The sequence below is a fragment of the Leucopleurus acutus genome (genome assembly GCF_964270905.1).
Source record: "Leucopleurus acutus genome assembly, chromosome: 9".
NCBI classification, from domain to species: Eukaryota; Metazoa; Chordata; class Mammalia; order Artiodactyla; family Delphinidae; genus Leucopleurus; species Leucopleurus acutus.
This window is the reverse complement of record NC_139144.1, coordinates 27698467-27718207: the sequence shown is the minus strand read 5'-3', so window position 1 is coordinate 27718207 and position 19741 is coordinate 27698467. Positions and strand designations below refer to the sequence as shown.

General features: G+C 37.7%; 1 protein-coding gene across 3 annotated transcripts in view; it reads left to right on the top strand.

Annotated features, from left to right (window-relative positions):
- Positions 1-703: 703 nt before the first annotated feature.
- HGF (hepatocyte growth factor) overlaps positions 704-19741 on the top strand; it is an 82902-nt gene continuing 63864 nt past the window's right edge. For 2 of the 3 annotated variants that reach the window (XM_082846529.1, XM_082846528.1), the window contains exons 1-2: positions 704-913; positions 8627-8792. In XM_082846529.1, coding sequence (XP_082702655.1) covers positions 829-913; positions 8627-8792 — 251 coding nt within the window. In that variant the 5' untranslated portion in view covers positions 704-828. Of the gene's footprint in view, positions 914-8448; positions 8793-19741 lie in introns of those variants that run through there. The other variant, XM_082846530.1, reaches the window with a different exon arrangement.

The window sequence follows — 19741 nt, the reverse complement described above, 5'->3', positions numbered from 1 at the left end:
AAAAGCTACCTGCTTTGAGCCCATTGGGCAGGGGCAATTTTCCTGCCTGACAATGTGGGTGCTTTTGTTTTGCTTGTTTATTTATTTTTACCCCACAATAACATATCCTTTTCTCACCGGACCTCTTGCTACCTGGGCTGGACCTGTCTGCGCTCTGCCTGCCAGCCTGCCTCCCCCCTCCTTCCCAGGCTCTGACCACCTGGGGAGCCTGTGTCCCTGTTTGGAATCCCTGGATTGCTCCAGTAGTGAAACGAGAGAGATTAGGAGCTGACGCACATTTGACAGAAAGGCAGTGCTTTGCTTTCTTCTTATGCTGCTTCCCCTTCCTCTTTTCCCAACTAGAGATGTAAACACGTGTATTTTCCTGTTTTAAATTTAGCGAATTGGTCCTCTGCCTGTGCCTTGATTTAGCTACTGGGCTGAGCCTTGCAGCTCCTTTCCCTGCTCGGATAGGAGCCACTGGGATCTGGAGCTCCAACTTCCAAATTGAAGCTGGCCTCAGGCCAGGTGACCTTCTCTTTGTAAGTTTCTTTCCTCAGCAGAGTGGGGGTGGGGTCGTGGGGAGCTGGGATCTTTTTGGTGCTGTTGCGGGGTGGGGGGTGGTGAGGAAAGGAGGGGGGTGGAAGAGAGTAAAGGGCTGTTGTTAAACAGTTTCTTACCGTAAGAGGGAGTTCAGACCTAGATCTTTCCAGTTAATCACACAACAAACTCAGCTCATCGCAATAAAAAGCAGCTCAGAGCCGACGGGCTCTTCTAGGCAGTGAGTCGGAACAGGATTCTTTCACGCAGGCATCGCCAGTGGGATCCGCCAGCACATCCAGCAGCACCATGTGGGTGACCAAACTTCTGCCAGTCTTACTGCTGCAGCACGTCCTCCTCCACCTCCTGTTTCCCATTGCCATCCCCTATGCAGGTTAGTTTTCTCTTTTCTTCCTTCTTCTTCTTCTTCTTCTTTAACTCTCTCTTGCTAACATCTCCTTTTCCTAATGCTCTCTCTTTACCCGATTCCCAGCATCCTTCCTTAACTCTGTATGTGGTATGGGTTTTTAAATTCTCTCATTCAGCTTTCTTTTGACATTCTCTTTCTGTTTGAAAAGCATTTAAAAAGATACTTAGCATCCCCTCTGTTGTTTCCATCCCCCTCCCCATTGATCCAGCCCCCTCTCACTTAGCCTGATAGTCAGGGATGGTGGGATGGGAGCGAGATGCTAACACTGGCTGAACTTTGCTGGTTTGGATAAATTTAAAGCTGAAGAGAGGGGGGGAAAGTGATGGTCAGTACAGCAGGGACGTTTTTTTTTTTCCCCAGAGGAGAATTTTCCATGACAATCCACTACCCCACATCACTCAGTCAACATTCAGGGCCAAATTATGACTTAATAATTTTCATTTGGAGAAGGCAGATTAAAGTCTGAGTATATGCATGTTATAAAAATGAAAGAGAAAGCCTCTCTCCTAAGGTCTCATTCTTTTCTGGGTATGGATGCCTGCCCTTTTGAAACTGCAGGGCCAAGGAGGCAAAAATTGTGTGACTCTGATTATAGCTGTAGAAATGCTCTTTTCAGTCTCCCATTTTCTCCCCAGAATTTACAGGTTGGGAAGGAGTTGCTTGGGAGTTCATATTGCCTGGAAGTTTAGAGGTTTCATTTGCTGCTTTGGGAAGTTTTCTGTTGTTATCAGGGCAAGAGGAAACATCTGTATTTGGTTGTGTTATCACTGTCGTGGCTGCGATGCCAACGGGAGAAGGTAGTGAGCATCATAGGTGGGCACAGGGGAATAAAAGAATGGAATAAATGCCCAGACAGTAGACATAGTTTTTTTTAAATAAGACAGAGAAATATCTCAGTTATATCTTTTGAGATAAGTTAAATATGACATTTATCAGACCTCCAATCTAGTTTCCAATGTAATACAAAGGTTGAAAACACCAAGAATTTGCAAAATGACGAGGAAAATCAGTCCCACCTGGCTTTCTTCGATTTTGTGATGTCCCTTTTGGAAAACAACGCTGTGTGGGAAGTGTCAGTTCGAGAACATTTATGTTAGATTTCTGAAGAGGTGAAAAAAAAAAAGTTCAATCTAGCAGGTTATCACCTTTGAGATGGGTCATGTTAAAATTGATTCTTATATGACATTGCTGCTTTGTGGGATTTTGAGTATAAATTGAAATGACAGCTAATATTTTGAGGAGTTTCATTTTCAAAGATCAAAATGTTGATGGGCTGAAGTAGAATAGGGTTACCTGGAATCATCTGTGCTTATGCATGGGGAACACAGTGTGGAAAACCCAAACAGTAGATCAACCATAGACAATGTCTATTTGTTTTTGGCATGCATTGCGAAGTTTTGGCAGGAGATATACATTTGTAATTATATTTCATTTTGGCTAATGTTGAAATGACTGCGTTTCCTGAGGATAGGGGGAATGCAGCCCAAGAGTATGCCGCAGGCAAGGAGAGGCCAGTTGGGAATTACAAGTAATAGAATAATTCCTAAAGTGGATAATGCTAAAATTGTTAACAAAATAGGGTCTGCCTTTGTCTGGGTGGCAACTTTATTTTGATAGTTTTTTCAAAAAATTACATTCCTCAAAGTGGAAAACATGGATAGTCCTCTTAGAACATATAAAGAAAGTCTGTTCTTTTTTATATCATCTAACATTGAACATTTAGAATTTTGTTGTTACTTGCTTAGGTTATACTTTTTGATTTAGCTTATGAGTCTGCTTTTTTACCTATTGTGAAATAAGACAATATTTGAAAAGAAGTGGATACTATAATGAGGTGACAACCAGTTATGAGCAGAATATATTATGGAGATATTTTTAGAGAAGTTTCAAAAAACTTAAAGAAATGTTCAATATAATAGACCCAAGCCATCTTTATAGGAATTAGTTTACATAGGATTATCCTCTATCCACTCCCACCTACACTGGATACAAATATCCAATCCCCTCTAACAACAACAACAAAACATTAAATGAGCACCTACTATCAAGGAGCCTGTGGGAGATGTACAGATGAACAAGCGAGAAAGAAACCTACATTTGTTTTTTTGTTTTGTTTTGTTTCTTTTACTGACTCTGCACCCCAATACCTTCTTTTTTCTTTTAACATTTTATTGGCGTAGGCGTATAATTGCTTTACAATTGTGTGTTAGTTTCTGCTTTATAACAAAGTGAATCAGCTATACATATACATATATCTCCATATCTCCTCCCTCTTGTGTCTCCCTCCTACTCTCCCTATCCCACCCTTCTAGGTGGACACAAAGCACGGAGCTGATCTCCCTGTGCTATGCGGCTGCTTCCCACTAGCTATATATTTTACCTTTGGTAGTGTATATATGTCCATGCCACTCTCTCACTTTATCCCAGCTTACCCTTCCCCCTCCCCGTGTCCTCAAGTCCATTCTCTACGTCTGCGTCTTTATTCCTGTCCTGCCCCTAGGTTCTTCAGGACTATTTTTTTTTTTTTTTAGATTCCATATATATGTGTTAGCATACGGTATTTGTTTTTCTCTTTCTGACTTACTTCACTCTGTACGGCAGACTCTAGGTCCATCTACCTCACTACAAATAACTCAGTTTCATTTCTTTTTATGGCTGAGTAATATTCCATTGTATATATGTGCCACATCTTCTTTATCCATTCATCTGTCGATGGACACTTAGCTTGCTTCCATGTCCTGGCTATGGTAAATAGTGCTGCAATGAACATTTTGGTACATGACTCTTTTTGAATTATGGTCTTCTCAGGGTATATGCCCAGTAGTGGGATTTCTGGGTCATATGATAGCTCTATTTTTAGTTTTTTGAGGAGCCTGCATACTGTTCTCCGTAGTAGCTGCATCAATTAACATTCCCACCAACAGTGCAAAAGGGTTCCCTGTTCACCACACCCTCTCCAGCATTTATCGTTTGTAGATTTTTTGATGATGAAACCTACATTTGTTGAGCGACTGTTATGGACCAAGTTCTAAAACAAAGCTTATTTAATTCTAATAAGATTGGCATTATTGGATTGACTCATCTTACATGAGGAAACTGAAGTTAAAGATCTTAATTTTTTTTCTTATTATCTTACATATTGGATAGAGCTGAGATTCCTACCCAAATCTATGTGAATGAAATATGCAATATGCATTTTTCCCTTTTATTTATATTGAATACAGCAGCGATGAAATCAACTGAAACTCGCTCTAAAAAATCCATTTTGCTAAGTAATATAGGAACAATTCTGTGTTAGAAGTATTATTATGTTATGGTTGAGAGTTCATTTCTAGCTCAGAAGATCGAACCAGGTTTAGGGAGTATGCAATACTCAAGTTGAGTGTGAAAATACAGGTAGTAGTACGGTCATTACTTAAGTCAGGGGAACACAAAGTGGCTGAAGGTACTGAAGCGAGGACAGGCAATCATGTAGGGCTGGTGTACTGAGTACCTGAGGAGGAGTATGGCCTGGGTTTGGAAAAGTAAGAGAGACTAGCACGTAGGCTTGAATATCATGCTAAATTACACTACTTTAAACATTATGGGTCACAGCTGGAAGGTTCTGAGTTGACAAGATACCTGACTGAAGTGTGGTTGTTTTAGTTGGTGTGTGGAGGAGAGCTGCAGGCAGAAACAGACAGTGAAGGAAGAGACCAGGAGGAGGATGAATGAGGAAGTGGCATGGAAGTAGGAGGAGGGAAATATCTAGGGAGGTCCCTATTCTCACACTGAACATCATTTCATTTGTAAATCTTTTTGGAAGAGATACTTATGCTGCTTCTCAAATACCAACATTTGATTTAAATCTGACTTGATCCCTTCCTGACATCTTTATTTATGATATTGTTCCCTTCTCTAAAGAAGGGATGAAAATTGTCCACTTGTGAAACCCAAGTCCTAGATAATAGAAATGAAGATTTGGACTTGTATTTATGATTTTTGCCTTTGGGAAGTAAATCTCCAGTCACCACCATTCCCTTCCATTAATTATTTGTGTACTTTCATCTTAACATCTTGCCACTTCAAGCTGTTAATCACTAATCATGTGGGTAGATTTCTCAGAATATGTGGAGCCAGATTCCTGCTTCTTTCCACACCCTGCAAATCCTTTCCTTTGCATGATTTTTCTTTGAAGTCAATGGTTAGTCCATACAGAGAAGAAAATATATGAGGTACTGAGAGAAATGAGTGTGAGGCCCAGGGACCAGAGGGAGAAATGTGTCTTTCTTCAAGCACCTTGATACATTTGACCCTACTTTCTGTTTGTAGTTTTTCACTAAGAGCCTAATGATTTCAGTTTTAAAATAGGGACTTTGGTTTCTTCAGGAAATATAGCTACAGAATGTTTTCCCATACTGAGGGAAGAGGGAAAAGGAGTTGCAATTTAAAATATAAGAAAGCATGACAAAGTTGCAGTGATCTCTTACCCTTTGATTTCATTTCAATGTTTTGTTTATAAACTTCAACTAGCAGTCATGCACAAAAAATAGTAGGGAAAAATCTGATCCAAAGATATTTTTGAGTTTCTTCCCAAATTAAGCTTGTTTTTAACTGTTGTTAAAACAAGCATCAGTTGTTAATACATATGGAAGAGAAAGTTAAAAGTATTTTCAGCAAAGGAATTTTATTTTCAGATGCTGTTTTTTGAATGACTTCTGTTTTGAATTTTTCTTTTATTGAAGAAGGAATTAATTTTATTGATGTGTGGATTACATGACGTACAACTAGCTTGAACTTCGCATTTTTGAATAATTAGTTACTGACCTAATGATATGACTGAATTATAAGGGAAAGCTTCTAAGTCATGAGAAATAAAGAGTGAGAAGGGAATCTTAGTATCTGGTTCTGATTGCCCCTGATTAGATTTGTAGCCCCAGACAAGCTTTTCTCTCCTATTTATTATCTAGTAAAGGGAAATCATAGATTTATTTGCTTTTCAGGATACTTTTTGATCTTTAGATGAAAGGTAGTGATCGAAAGTTTATCAGCAAGCAAAAGTAGACTATTTTTATGAGGTACAGCCAGGCATTAACACATTTCAATAGGACAGCTGAGGATCTGCAGAATTAAATATAATCAATGATCCCACAGAAACCACTTTTCTCTAGTCATCCTCAGTGCCTTCCTTCATGTTGTATGGTTCTGAGAAAAGAAACCAGAGCATTGACCAGGTATTCTATTTTATTTGGTAATTGGTAAAATACATGTCTGAACTCAATGTTTGTCTTAGACTTTTAAAATTTAGTTTTATGTTCTTCTCTCACACTTAAACATAGGTAATAAATACATAATACATTAGGCCAATTTTAATCCTATACTTTTAGTTAATTGAATTTATTTTATATATATGTGCATATATACACACACATATATATGTATATATATACACACATATATATGTATATATATACACACATATATATACATATTATATATATACATACATATATATATATATATACACCACAATTTTTCCACTTTGGCAGATAGTTTTTTGAATAGATTTTCTGCGTCCATTAACCACTATTTGTTTCTGAGAAGTATTCCAGGAATTCAGATGATTTTTATGCTGTGAAACATTTCACAGCACCTAAGAAAGAGTGCACTAATGTCAAAAGAAGTGGAAACTCTTAGTGGAGAAACGTATCTCCCATTAACATGGTCCTGTGGCAGAAACCAAAATTTGAAAAGACTAATACCACTTCTTTGCTTGGGAGAATAACGGTTTCTTCTCTTATGCCAGAAATTAAAGGATGAAATCTCAAAAACAAAACTAAAACTTTGCATATTCATAACATTTTTAACCCAAATTGATTTCCAAATGATTGTAGTTTAAATAGCTCCTTTTAGTTCACATATAACTTTCATTTTGTAAATTGAGTAATGGGATATTAGCATTTAAGGTAATTAAACAAAGTCACTTGGCAAGTCAATAAGAATGCCAGAATTATCATCAGTCTGCCAACGTTATGCAAGGCGTTTGATCCACACTCAATAAATAACATGTTGATGGATTATTTGGTTGACTGAATTTCTATGTTAAGATGTCTTTTAAATTATACCTGTTCTACCATAGCCATTCCATCTTATAGGGCAAAGAAAAGTTGAAGAAAAGAAAAGAAAAGAAAATGAAAGCATTATTACAGAAATTAGTACCAGTCTTTTGGGGATTGTGTTCTGGAGTTTTATAGAGAACCAAAATTTAGAGGAATTCATGTTTTCTCTTATTTACTGTGGACTTCAGGTTAGGATAGATATTAATGGGTAGCATCTCCATGTTTAATAAAACAACTGGAGCCAGTGGTTGCTGGCAGACCTAAGAGTATGATGGCATTCTTGGTACCTCACTCTGTTAAGCCATATTTCCAAATTTTCTACAGAAAAATTTTCACCCTCTTTTCTTGGCACATTTCACCACGTTTAAAGACAAGAAGTGATTTCCTGTTCTGCCATCCAAGTTACTTCTCTACTGATAGCTTTAAGCAAATCTTCAGAAACTGTTTACAAGCCGTTATTTCCACATGCTTTCTTAGCAAGTCTTAGAGAGAGATGGCATCATACGTGTTTAAGAGTGGGGGCTCTGAAGCCAGGCAGCTGGATTTTCAATCAGATCTTCTAAGTCATCAACTTTCCCGTGTCTTGGTTTCATATCTTAAAAATGTACGTATTATTACTGCCTTTGTTATAAGGGTATTCAAATGAATTGACAGGCAGGGGAGGGGCACAATTATATGCATCCTTGTTCTACAACAACTGCAGTCTCTTAGACAATTTGATCCTCATTGTGAAGAGATGATTATCATTAGAAACCAGGTAACTTTGGGCAAATTAAGAATGAAGAAGCAAGTTCTTCATATTCTAAAGTTATCCATAAGATTAAGTCTCTTGGGATGTTTTAGCTTTGCTCTTCAGCTTTTTAATAGGAGGCTTCACGCTATCTAGGGGCCTGGTACAATACTTTGATGAAGAAAAATGATATTGCTACATTAAAGGATGAATTTTTACATACATTTGATTTACAACATTTGGCTTGATTTCAAAACAAACACTTCAGTGATACTGAGAAATAGTGCCCAAAAGCACAGAAAACACTTATGTAGGAAATGAAAGGGCTAGAATATGAATAGTATGAAATACTTTAAAGACCAAGTCAGAAGAATTTACCCAGTGCACCATTTTTAGTGAGAAGTTTCTCACCTGTCATTGACTTGGCTTATCTAATTAGTACTATAATTTACATAAGGACCAATTGTAGAAGGAAATGACAGATTTAATTATAGAGCATGATATGATATGTCCTGGCACTTCCTTTCATACTGTTTGGAGAATACCGTGTTATTTATTTCTTAAGAGTGAACTCTGTCCTAATTTTTAAAAGCATCCTTCATTTGAAAGAATGTAGATGAATGACTCTGTATGTGAAGTTATTTTTTCTTCACTGATTAACTATTCCTCTCTTGCTCTTAAGTATCTGAGAGTATCATTACCCACATTACTCCACCCCCCAACCCCTGGAGGTCTGGTATGTTGTCAGATAAAATCATTACCTCGTAGATGATTCTTAGGGATATTTTTTTCTATATGAGCCTTAAAAGCTTTTCCCCTATGTTTTTAAAAAAATATTATTATTAATAGAAGGACAGAAGAAAAGAAGAAACACACTTCATGAATTCAAAAAGTCAGCAAAGACTACTCTAATTAAAGAAGACCCATTACTGAAGATAAAAACAAAAAAAATGAACACTGCAGACCAATGTGCCAATAGATGTATTAGGAATAAAGGACTTCCATTCACTTGCAAGTAAGTTGCTTCATTTCGTTCTTAGAATAATTTTCCAAATATAGCATGGACTCATTATCATCATCTGTTTTGTATTCAATGCAATGTACTCTTAAAATTGTAAGCTTGATTTTAGTTTTAACTCATTGCAACAGCAGACTTAGCTCTATTTGATGGAAATATGAGTAAGGGAGAACACATAAACTGAGATCTTTTAGAATCCACAGTGGCTTTAGTTATGGAATTTATATTTTCTCATCTTATGAACAGTTGAACTTTAGGAACTAAAATTCAGTTAGATTAACTTTTTATCTCTCTAATATTTTACAATATTCAGAGTAAACTTTTTTTTTCTTACAAAGAGGAGTGGAGGAATTTTCAGAATAGAAGTTGGCCAACAACCAAAACTTACTGCAACTTGTATCATTGTCTTTAGGGATGTAAATAAAAAACATTGAGATAATTAGTTTAAAAAAACTAGAGGGACTGTTTAAAAGAAGTTAGCGGGTAGTGATGATGAAGTTTTAGGTGAAAAGTGTTGGGGCAATTCAAAGAGGCATGAGGGGACTCAAATGGAGAGTTTTCTTATCTTTTGAAAGTTTCTCTGTGACCTCCCAGGGAAAAATTCCTTACAACTTTGCCAGTATGCCAAAGGATAAAACTTGGAGTTTTGGGCCATGAAGGTGACAATTTCATCTGAATAGTTTCCAAATTGCCAGAAGGAAATGCATTTCCTAGTTCTTCATAAATATTCCCTCCCCACACTTACTTTCCACCTTTTTATTCCCTATTTCATCCCACTTTAACAGAAGTGCACATGGTATCCCGTCACTTTTGAATTCTACTCTATTACATTTGGGTAGTTAACACATAATGTGAACACAGATTTTAGTAATGTCATGGCAAGAGGTCCTAAATTCGTCTTGCCTTTCTCAGAGAAGTAAGTGTTATGGGCCCGAGGAGAAAGGACATGGTTAGAGGAGCTCTTCAATAGATTTAGCAGGAGGAAAGACTATCTCTTTTCTATTCATTTAGATCTCCTCTGGAAGTATTTTTATAGCCAAACTGCCACTTTCAGGGAGATATTTCCTGGCACTGGGAGTGGGGAATTAACTTTCCAAGTAATTCTTATGATAATTCCTTCTTTCCCTGACTTTCCTAGAAAAGCCTTGAGATTAAAAAAAATAAATTAGAGAAAACTACTCTCAATCAACAACTCAGCTGTGTAGATTTATGGAGATGTTCTTCTGGCAATTGAGGAGGTTGGATTTATTGTATTTTCCCCTTTCAGGGTTAGAAGGGCAGGGCAAAGGGAATGGAAGAACCACATCTCATTGTTGATTTTTAACTTTGAATTTGAAAATACACTCTCTTGGATCCACAAGTAAGGAAAGTATTGCTAAGCCTCGATTTTCACATTAGTCAGCCTTATGCCTAGAAAAAAACCCAAACAAAACAGCTTTCCCTTTGTTTTATTTAGGAGAAACTAAAATGATTTTGCTGCATTGGAGAACATATGTGACCAGATTAATAAAACTTTACATATCCCATATATATGAGGTTTCATGCTTTTCAACCATATTCTGGTTGAGTTATATTTAGTCTCCAAATTTATGGCAACCTGTGCAGAAAACCACATGTAGTAATACCAATGTACAGCTAAAGTTCTCTGCTCAGAAATGGTGTCATCCTTCACACTTGTGTATCCTAAATATATATACATACTTATTTGGAATCACTAAATACATTTCTTATTCAGAATTGAATGGACATACTTGTGATATGCTGAAAGTAGGTTCTTAATGAATTAAAGATCTTTTTGAGGACTTGTTACATGAACTAGAATCATTGAAAAACAGTGGCAAACACACTAAAATGTTTGGAAAATACCAACAATGCTGTGTGAAAGCATCTGTGATTCAGTGGGCATAAGGTGGAGGTCTCAAATTTTGTTTCCTCTTGAGAAGGTATCAACAATATTGACTTTATAGAGACTGAAGTTGTTTTTTGCTGGATGAGAAAGATGACCAGAATGCCTGATTCTAAGCGTTTCAAAAAAATTACTGTACATGAACTGACTCAAGAGATGAAAATTTCTAACCATGACTGAGTAACTGGTACTGGAATTGCCCTTCTGCCATAAACAACTCAACAAAATAAATTATTGAAAGGAAGATGATAGTTAAAATAAGGCTAAGAGAAAGACTCCTAAAGTCAAACTTCAAAGAAGATATGCAACTCATGGAATTTGTCAGCTTGGATCCAGTCCATATGGAGGTGTAAAATGATACAAGCAAATACAATTTTCTGAGGGTATATGGAATTGTAATGGAATGAGAGAAAAGGGTGAATGAAATCAGCAAACTGGAAACCCTGTCACCCACTTTCCAGATGGAATCACCTTTGTATTCACAGAAGCAAATCTCACATGTTCCTGATGGGGCTTATGAGTCACTTGCAAGGCAATCTCATGTCAAAGCCATATTACTGAAAAAAAAAGTAGTAGTTTATATATGTGTGGTACATTTTTATTTTAATGTTAACTAGTAGGTATTTGAGTCTGTAATTTTAAAATTTCTTTTTAGATGTTTGTTTAGTTATCTCCATATGTATTCTTTATCTAATTACCGTGCTTTCAAGGTTATTTAACTCTCCCCCCAACACCCTACAATAGGGATATAGGAAATTTTACATGTATTGCATAAGTTTACTATCTACCAGATCAAAATTCAAATATATTATCAGCTAGTTTTTCTCTTTTCAAGTTATTCTGCCACAGTTGCAAAAACAGACTTTTATGTTTGTTCTTTAATACTATTTCAACTGTAAAATGTTCTTGTAGGTGGACATTTCAAAATGTCTACGTGTAAATCAAAGCACAAAGTTTATACATATAATTTTTGAAGTTAGTTAGATATAGAATAAAATGCACTATGTAAAAATATAAAATAATAGTTAAAATACTTTAATTTTATAACATCTTTTTAATATTTGTTTTATAAAAGTTATTTCCCCTTATTTAAAATTACTTAAAAGTTGTTACAATGTTAAGAAATAAATGACTAATTTGAACTACATAAAATTATAAGAAAATTATGTGCTTTCAAAAATATATGATCTGGGGCTTCCCTGGTGGCACAGTGGTTGAGAGTCCGCCTGACGATGCAGGGGACATGGGTTCGTGCCCCAGTCCGGAAGGATCCCACATGCCGCGGAGCGGCTGGGCCTGTGAGCCATGGCCACTGAGCCTGCGTGTCCAGAGCCTGTGCTCCGCAGCAGGAGAGGCCACAACAGTGAGAGGCCCGCGTACCGCAAAAAAAAAAAAAAAAAAAAAAAAAAAAAAAAAATATATATATATATATATATGATCTGGAGGAGGACCTTCAAGATGGCAGAGGAGTAAGATGTGGAGATCACCTTCCTCCCCACAGATACATCAAAAATACATCTACACGTGGAACAACTCCTACAGAACACCTACTGAACGCTGGCAGAAGACCTCAGACCTCCCAAAAGGCAGGACACTCCCCACGTACCTGGGTAGGGCAAAAGAAAAAAGAAAAACGAGATACAAAAGAATAGGGACGGGACCTGCACCTCGGGGGGGGAGCCGTGAAGGAGGAAAGGTTTCCACACACTAGAAGCCCCTTCACGGGCAGAGACTGTGGGTGACGGAGGGGGAAAGCTTCGGAGCCGTGGAGGAGAGCACAGCAACAGGGGTGCGGAGGGCAAAGTGGAGAGATTTCTGCACAGAGGATCAGGGCTGACCGGCACTCACCAGCCAAGAGAGGTTTGTCTACTAACCCGCCAGGATGGGTGGGGGCTGGGAGCGGAGGCTCGGGCTTCGGAGGTCAGATCACAGGGAGAGGACTGGGGTTGGCTGCGGGAACACAGCCTTAAGGGGGCTAGTGCGCCACAGCTAGCTGGGAGGGAGTCTGGGGAAAGGTCTGGACCTGCCGAAGAGGCAAGAGACCATTGTTTCATGGTGTGCAAGGAGAGCGGATTCAGAGCACCACCTAAATGAGCTCCAGAGACGGGCGTGAGCCGTGGCTATCAGCATGGACACCAGAGATGGGGATGAAACGCTAAGGCTTCTGCTGCCGCCACCAAGAAGCCTGTGTGTGAGCACAGGTCACTATCCCCACCTCCCCTCCCAGGGGCCTGTGCAGCCCGCCACTGCCAGGGGCCTGAGATCCAGGGACAACTCCCCCCGGGAGAACACACAGTGCGCTTCAGGCTGTTGCAACTTCACACTGGCCTCTGCCACCGCAGACTCGCCCCTAATTCCATACCCCTCCATACCCCCCAGGCTGAGTGAGCCAGAGCCCCCTAATCTTAAAGCTGCTCCTTTAAGCCCCTCCTCTCTGGGCGACAAGCAGACGCCAGAGGGCATCCTACATGCAGCAGCAGGGCCAGATCCAAAGCTGAACCCCAGGAGCTGTGTGAACAAAGAAGAGAAAGGGAAATTTCTCTGTGCAGCCTCAGGAGCAGAGGACTAAATCTCCACAATCAACCTGATGTACCTGCATCTGTGGAATACATGAATAGACAACGAATCATCCCAAATTGAGGAGATGGACTTTGGGAGCAACTGTAGACTTGGGGTTTGTCTTCTGCATCTAATTTGTTTCTAGTTTTATGTTTATCTTAGTTTAGTATTTAGAGCTTATTATCACTGGCAGATTTGTTTACTGATTTGGTTGCTCTTTTCCTTTATATATATATATATTTTTTTCTTTTTTTCCCCCTTTTCCTCTTTTGGTGAGTGTGTATGTGTATGCTTCTTTGTGTGATTTTGTCTGTATAGGTTTGCTTTTACCATTTGTCCTAGGGTTCTGTCTATCCATTTTTTTTAGTATAGTTTTTAGTGCTTGTTATCATTGGTGGATTTGTTTATTGGTTTGGTTGCTCTCTTCTTTTTTTTTAATTACTTTTTTATTTTAATAATATTTTTAATTTTTTATTTTAATAACTTCACTTATTTTATTTACTTTCTTTCTTTCTTCTTTTTTTTCTCCCTTTTCTTCTGAGCCGTTTGGCTGACAGGGTCTTGGTGCTCCAGCCAGGGGTCAGGGCTGAGCCTTTGAGGTGGGAGAGCCAAGTTCAGGACATTGGTCCATCAGAGACCTCCAGGCCACTCGTAATATCATTTGGTGAGAGCTCTCCCAGATATCTCTGTCTCAATGTTCAGACCCAGCTCCACTCAACGACCAGCAAGCTACAGTGCTGGACGCCCCATGCCAAACGACTGGCAAGACAGGAACACCACCCCAACCATTATCAGAGAGACTGCCTAAAATCATAATAAGTCCACAGACACCCCAAAACACACCACCGGATGCAGTCCTGCCCACCAGAAAGACAAGATCCAGCCTTATCCATCAGAACACAGGCACCAGTCCCCTCCACCAGTAAGCCTACACAACCCACTGAACCAACCTTACCCACTGGGGGCAGATACCAAAAACAATTGGAACTACGAAGCTGAAGCCGGTGAAAAGGAAACCCCAAACACAGTAAGTTAAGCAAAATGAGAAGACAGAGAAATACACAGCAGATGAAGGAGCAAGGTAAAAACCCACCAGACCAAAGGAAGAGGAAGTAGGCAGACTACCTGAAAAAGAATTCAGAGTAATGACAGTAAAGATGATCCAAAATCTTGGAAATAGAATTTAGAAGATACAAGAAACATTTAACAAGGACCTAGAAAAACTAAAGAGCAAACAAACAATGATGAACAACACGATAAATGAAATTTAAAATTCTCTAGAAGGAATCAATAGCAGAATAACTGAGGCAGAAGAACAGATAAGTGACCTGAAAGATGAAATAGTGGCAATAACTACCACAGAGCAGAATAAAGAAAGAAGAATGAAAAGAATTGAGGACAGTCGCAGAGACCTCTGGGACAACATTAAATACACCAACATTCAAATTACAGGGGTCCCAGAAAAAGAAGAGAAAAAAGAAAGGGTCTGAGAAAATATTTGAAGAGATTATAGTTGAAAACTTCCCTAATATGGGAAAGGAAATAGTCAATCAAGTCCAGGAAGGGCAGAGACCCATACAGGATAAATCCAAGGAGACACATGCCAAGACACATATTAATCAAACTATCAAAAATTAAATACAAAGAAAAAATATTAAAAGCAGCAAGGGAAAAGCAACAAATAACATACAAGGGCATCCCCATAAGGTTAACAGCTGATCTTTCAGCAGAAACTCTGCAGGCCAGAAGGGAGTGGCAGGACATATTTGAAGTGATGAAAGGGAAAAACCTACAACCAAGATTACTCTACCCAGCAAGGACCTCATTCATAGTTGATGGAAAAATTAAAACCTTTACAGACAAGCAAAAGCTAAGAGAATTCAGCACCACCAAACCGGCTTTACAACACGTGCTAAAGGAACTTTTCTAGGCAGGAAACACAAGAGAAGGAGAAGACCTACAATAACAAACCCAAAACAATGAAGAAAATTGTAATAGGAACATACATATCGATAATTACCTTAAATATAAATGGATTAAATGCTCCAACCAAAAGACATAGACTGGCCGAATGGATACAAAAACAAGACCTGTATATATGCTGTCTACAAGAGACCCATTTCAGTCCTAGGGACACATACAGACTGAAAGTAAGGGGATGGAAAAAGATATTCCATGCAAATGGAAATCAAAATAAAGCCGGAGTAGCAATTCTCATATCAGACAAAATAGACTTTAAATAAAGACTATTACAAGAGACAAAGAAGGACACTACATCATGATCAAGGGATCACTCCAAGAGGAAGATATAACAATTGTAAATATTTATGCACCCAACATAGGAGTACCTCAATACATAAAGCAAATGCTAACAGCCACAAAAGGGGAAATCGACAGTAATACAATCATAGTAGGGGACTTTAACACCCCACTTTCACCAATGGACAGATCATCCATAATGAAAATAAATAAGGAAACAAAAGCTTTAAATGACACATTAAACATGATGAACTTAATTGATATTTATAGGACATTCCATCCAAAAACAACAGAATACACTTTCTTCTCAAGTACTCACGGAACATTCTATGGATAGATCACACCTCAGATCACAAATCAAGCCTTGGTAAATTTAAGAAGATTGAAATCGTATCCAGTATCTTTTCCGACCATACCGCTATGAGACTAGATATCAATTACAGAAAAAAAAAACTCTAAAAAATACAATCACATGGAGGCTAAACAATACACTACTAAATAACCAAGAGATCACAAAAGAAATCAAAGAGGAAATCAAAAAATACCTAGAAACAAATGACAATGAAAACACTATGACCCAAAACCTATGGGATGAAGCAAAAGCAGTTCTAAGAGGGAAGTTTATAGCAATACAATCCTACCTGAGGGAACAAGAAAAATCTCAAATAAATAACCTGCGCTTACACCTAAAGCAATTAGAGAAAGAAGAACAAAAACAACCCAAAGTTAGTATAAGCAAATAAATCATAAACATCAGATCAGAAATGAAGGAAAAATAAATGAAGGAAATGATTGCAAAGATCAATAAAACTAAAAGCTGGTTCTTTAAGAAGATAAACAAAATTGATAAACCATTAGCCAGACTTATCAAGAAAAAAAGGGAAAAGACTCAAACCAATAGAAATGAAAAAGGAGAAGTAACAACTGACACTGCAGAAATACAAGGATCATGAGGGATTACTACAAGCAACTGTATGCCAATACAATGGACAACCTGGAATAAATGGAAAAATTCTTAGAAAATCACAACCCTCCGAGACTGAACCAGGAAGAAATAGAAAACATAAACAGACCAGTCACAAGCATTGAAATTGAAACTGTGATTAAAATCTTCCAGAAAACAATAGCCTAGGACCAGATGGCTTCACAGGCGAATTCTATCAAACATTTAGAGAAGAGCTAACACCTATCCTTCTCAAATGCTTCCAAAATATAGCAGAGGGAGGAACACTCCCAAACTCATTCTATGAGGCCACTATCACCCTGATACCAAAACCAGACAAAGATATCACAAAAAAAGAAAACTACAGGCCAGTAACACAGATGAACATAGATGCAAAAATCCTCAACAAAATACTAGCAAACAGAATCCAATAGCACAATCCTACACCATGATCAAATGGGGTTTATCCCAGGAATGCAAGGATTCTTCAATATACGCAAATCAATCAATGTGATACATCATATTAACAAACTGAAGGAGAAAAACCATATGATCGTCTCAATAGATGCAGAGAAAGCTTTTGACAAAATTCAAAACCCATTTATGATAAAAACCCTCCAGAAAGTAGGCATAGAGGGAACTTAGCTCAACATAATAAAGGCCATATATGACAAACCCACAGCCAACATTGTTCTCAATGGTGAAAAACTGAAACCACTTCCACTAAGATCAGGAAAAAGACAAGGTTGCCCAATCTCACTACTCTTATTCAGCATAGTTTTGGAAGTTTTAGCCACAGCAATCAGAGAAGAAAAGGAGATAAAAGGAATCTAAATCAGAAAGAAGTAAATCTGTTCCTGTTTGCAGATGACATGATACTATACATACAGAATCCTAAAGATGCTACCAGAAAACTACTAGAGCTAATCAATGAATTTGGTTAAGTAGCAGGATACAAAATTAATGCACAGAAATCTCTTGCATTCCTATACACTAATGATGAAAAATCTGAAAGAGAAATTAAGGAAATACTCCCACTTACCATTGCAACAAAAAGAATAAAATACCTAGGAATACACCTACCTACAGTGACAAAAACCTGTATGCAGAAAACTATAAGACACTGATGAGAGAAATTAAAGATGTACAAACAGATGGAGAGATATACCATGTTCTTGGATTGGAAGAATCAACATTGTGAAAATGACTATACTACCCAAAGCAATCTACAGATTCAGTGCAATCCTTATCAAACTACCAATGGCATTTTTCATAGAACTAGAACAAAAAAATTCACAATTTGTATGGAAACACAAAAGACCCTGAATAGCCAAAGCAATCTTGAGAAAGAATAATGGAGCTGGAAGAATAAGACTTCTGGACTTCAGACTATACTACAAAGCTGCAGTAATCAAGACAGTATGGTACTGGCACAAAAACAGAAATATAGATCAATGGAACAGGATAGAAAGCTTAGAGATAAACCCATGCACATATGGTCACCTAATCTTTGATAAAGGAGGCAAGAATATACAATGGAGAAAAGACAGCCTCTTCAATAAGTGGTGCTGGGAAAACTGGACAGCTACATGGAAAAGAATGAAATTAGAATACTCCCTAACACCATACACAAAAATAAACTCAAAATGGATTAAAGACCTAAATGAAAGGCTAGACACTACAAAACTCTTAGAGGAAAACATAGGCAGAACACTCTATGACATAAATCATAGCAAGATCCTTTTTGACCCACCTCCTAGAGAAAGGGAAATAAAAATAAACAACTCAGACCTAATGAAACTTAAAAGCTTTTGCACAGCAAAGGAAACCATAAACAAGACAGAAAGACAACCCTCAGATTGGGAGAAAATATTTGCAAATGAAGCAATGGACAAAGGATTAATCTCCAAAATATACAAGCAGCTCAATATCAAAAAGGCAAACAACCCAATCCAAAAATGGGCAGAAGACCTAAACAGACATTTCTCCAAAGAAGATATACAGATTGCCAACAAACACATGAGAGGATGCTCAACATCACTAATCATTAGAGAAATGCAAATCAAAACTACAATGAGCTATCACCTCACACCAGTCAGAATGGCCATCATCAAAAAGTCTGCAAACAATACATGCTAGAGAGGGTGTGGAGAAAGGGAACACTCTTGCACTGTTTGTGGTAATGTAAATTGATACAGCCACTATGGAGAACAGTATTGAGGTTCCTTAAGAAACTAAAACTAGAACTACCATACGACCCAGCATTCCCACTACTGGGCGTATACCTTGAGAAAACCATAATTCAAAAAGAGTCATGTTCCACAGTGTTCTTTGCAGCTCTATTTACAAAAGCCAGGACATGGAAGCAACCTAAGTGTCCATCAACAGATGAATGGATAAAGAAGATGTGGCACATATATACAATGCAATATTACTCAGCCATAAAAAGAAACGAGACTGAGTTATTTGTAGTGAGGTGGATGGACCTAGGGTCTATCATACAGAGTGAAGTAAGTCAGAAAGAGAAAAACAGATACGGTATGCTAACACATATATATGGAATCTTAAAAAAAAAAAATTATGAAGGACCTAGAGGTAGGACAGGAATAAAGGTGCAGTCATAGAGAATGGACTTGAGGACATGGGAGAAGGGGAAGCTGGGACGAAGTAAGAGAGTGGCATGCACATATACATGCTACCAAATGTCAAATACATAGCTAGTGGGAAGCAGCCGCACAGCATAGGGAGATCAGCTTGTGCTTTGTGACCACCTGGCGGGGTGGGATAGGAAGGATGGGAGAGAGTCGCAAGAGGGAGGGGATATGGGGATATATGTGTACATGTAGCTGATTCACTTTGTTATATAGCAGAAACTAACACACCATTGTAAAGCAATTATACTCCAATAAAGATGTTAAAATAGTATATATATATATATATATATTATATATATATATATATATATATAGTGTGGAAGCAAAAAATCTTTATTCTTAGAAAATCTATGTGTTTTTCTTAAGTAGATGCTTATACATGGTGACATTATAATTAGCATGAACATGGTTAAGAAGGAGTTTTAATACTATTTCTTAATGGAAAGAAAATTGTTCAGAATTCAAACTTTATTTCCTGTATTTTTAGAAATGGTAACACTTAATGTGTTGAAAATTTTAAGTACTTTATATTCTCAGTTAAGGGATTTTTGTATTTATCATTTTTCTTTAGAAATACTTTTTTTAGTGAGCAAGAAAATACCAATGTAATACTTAGCTATAGGAA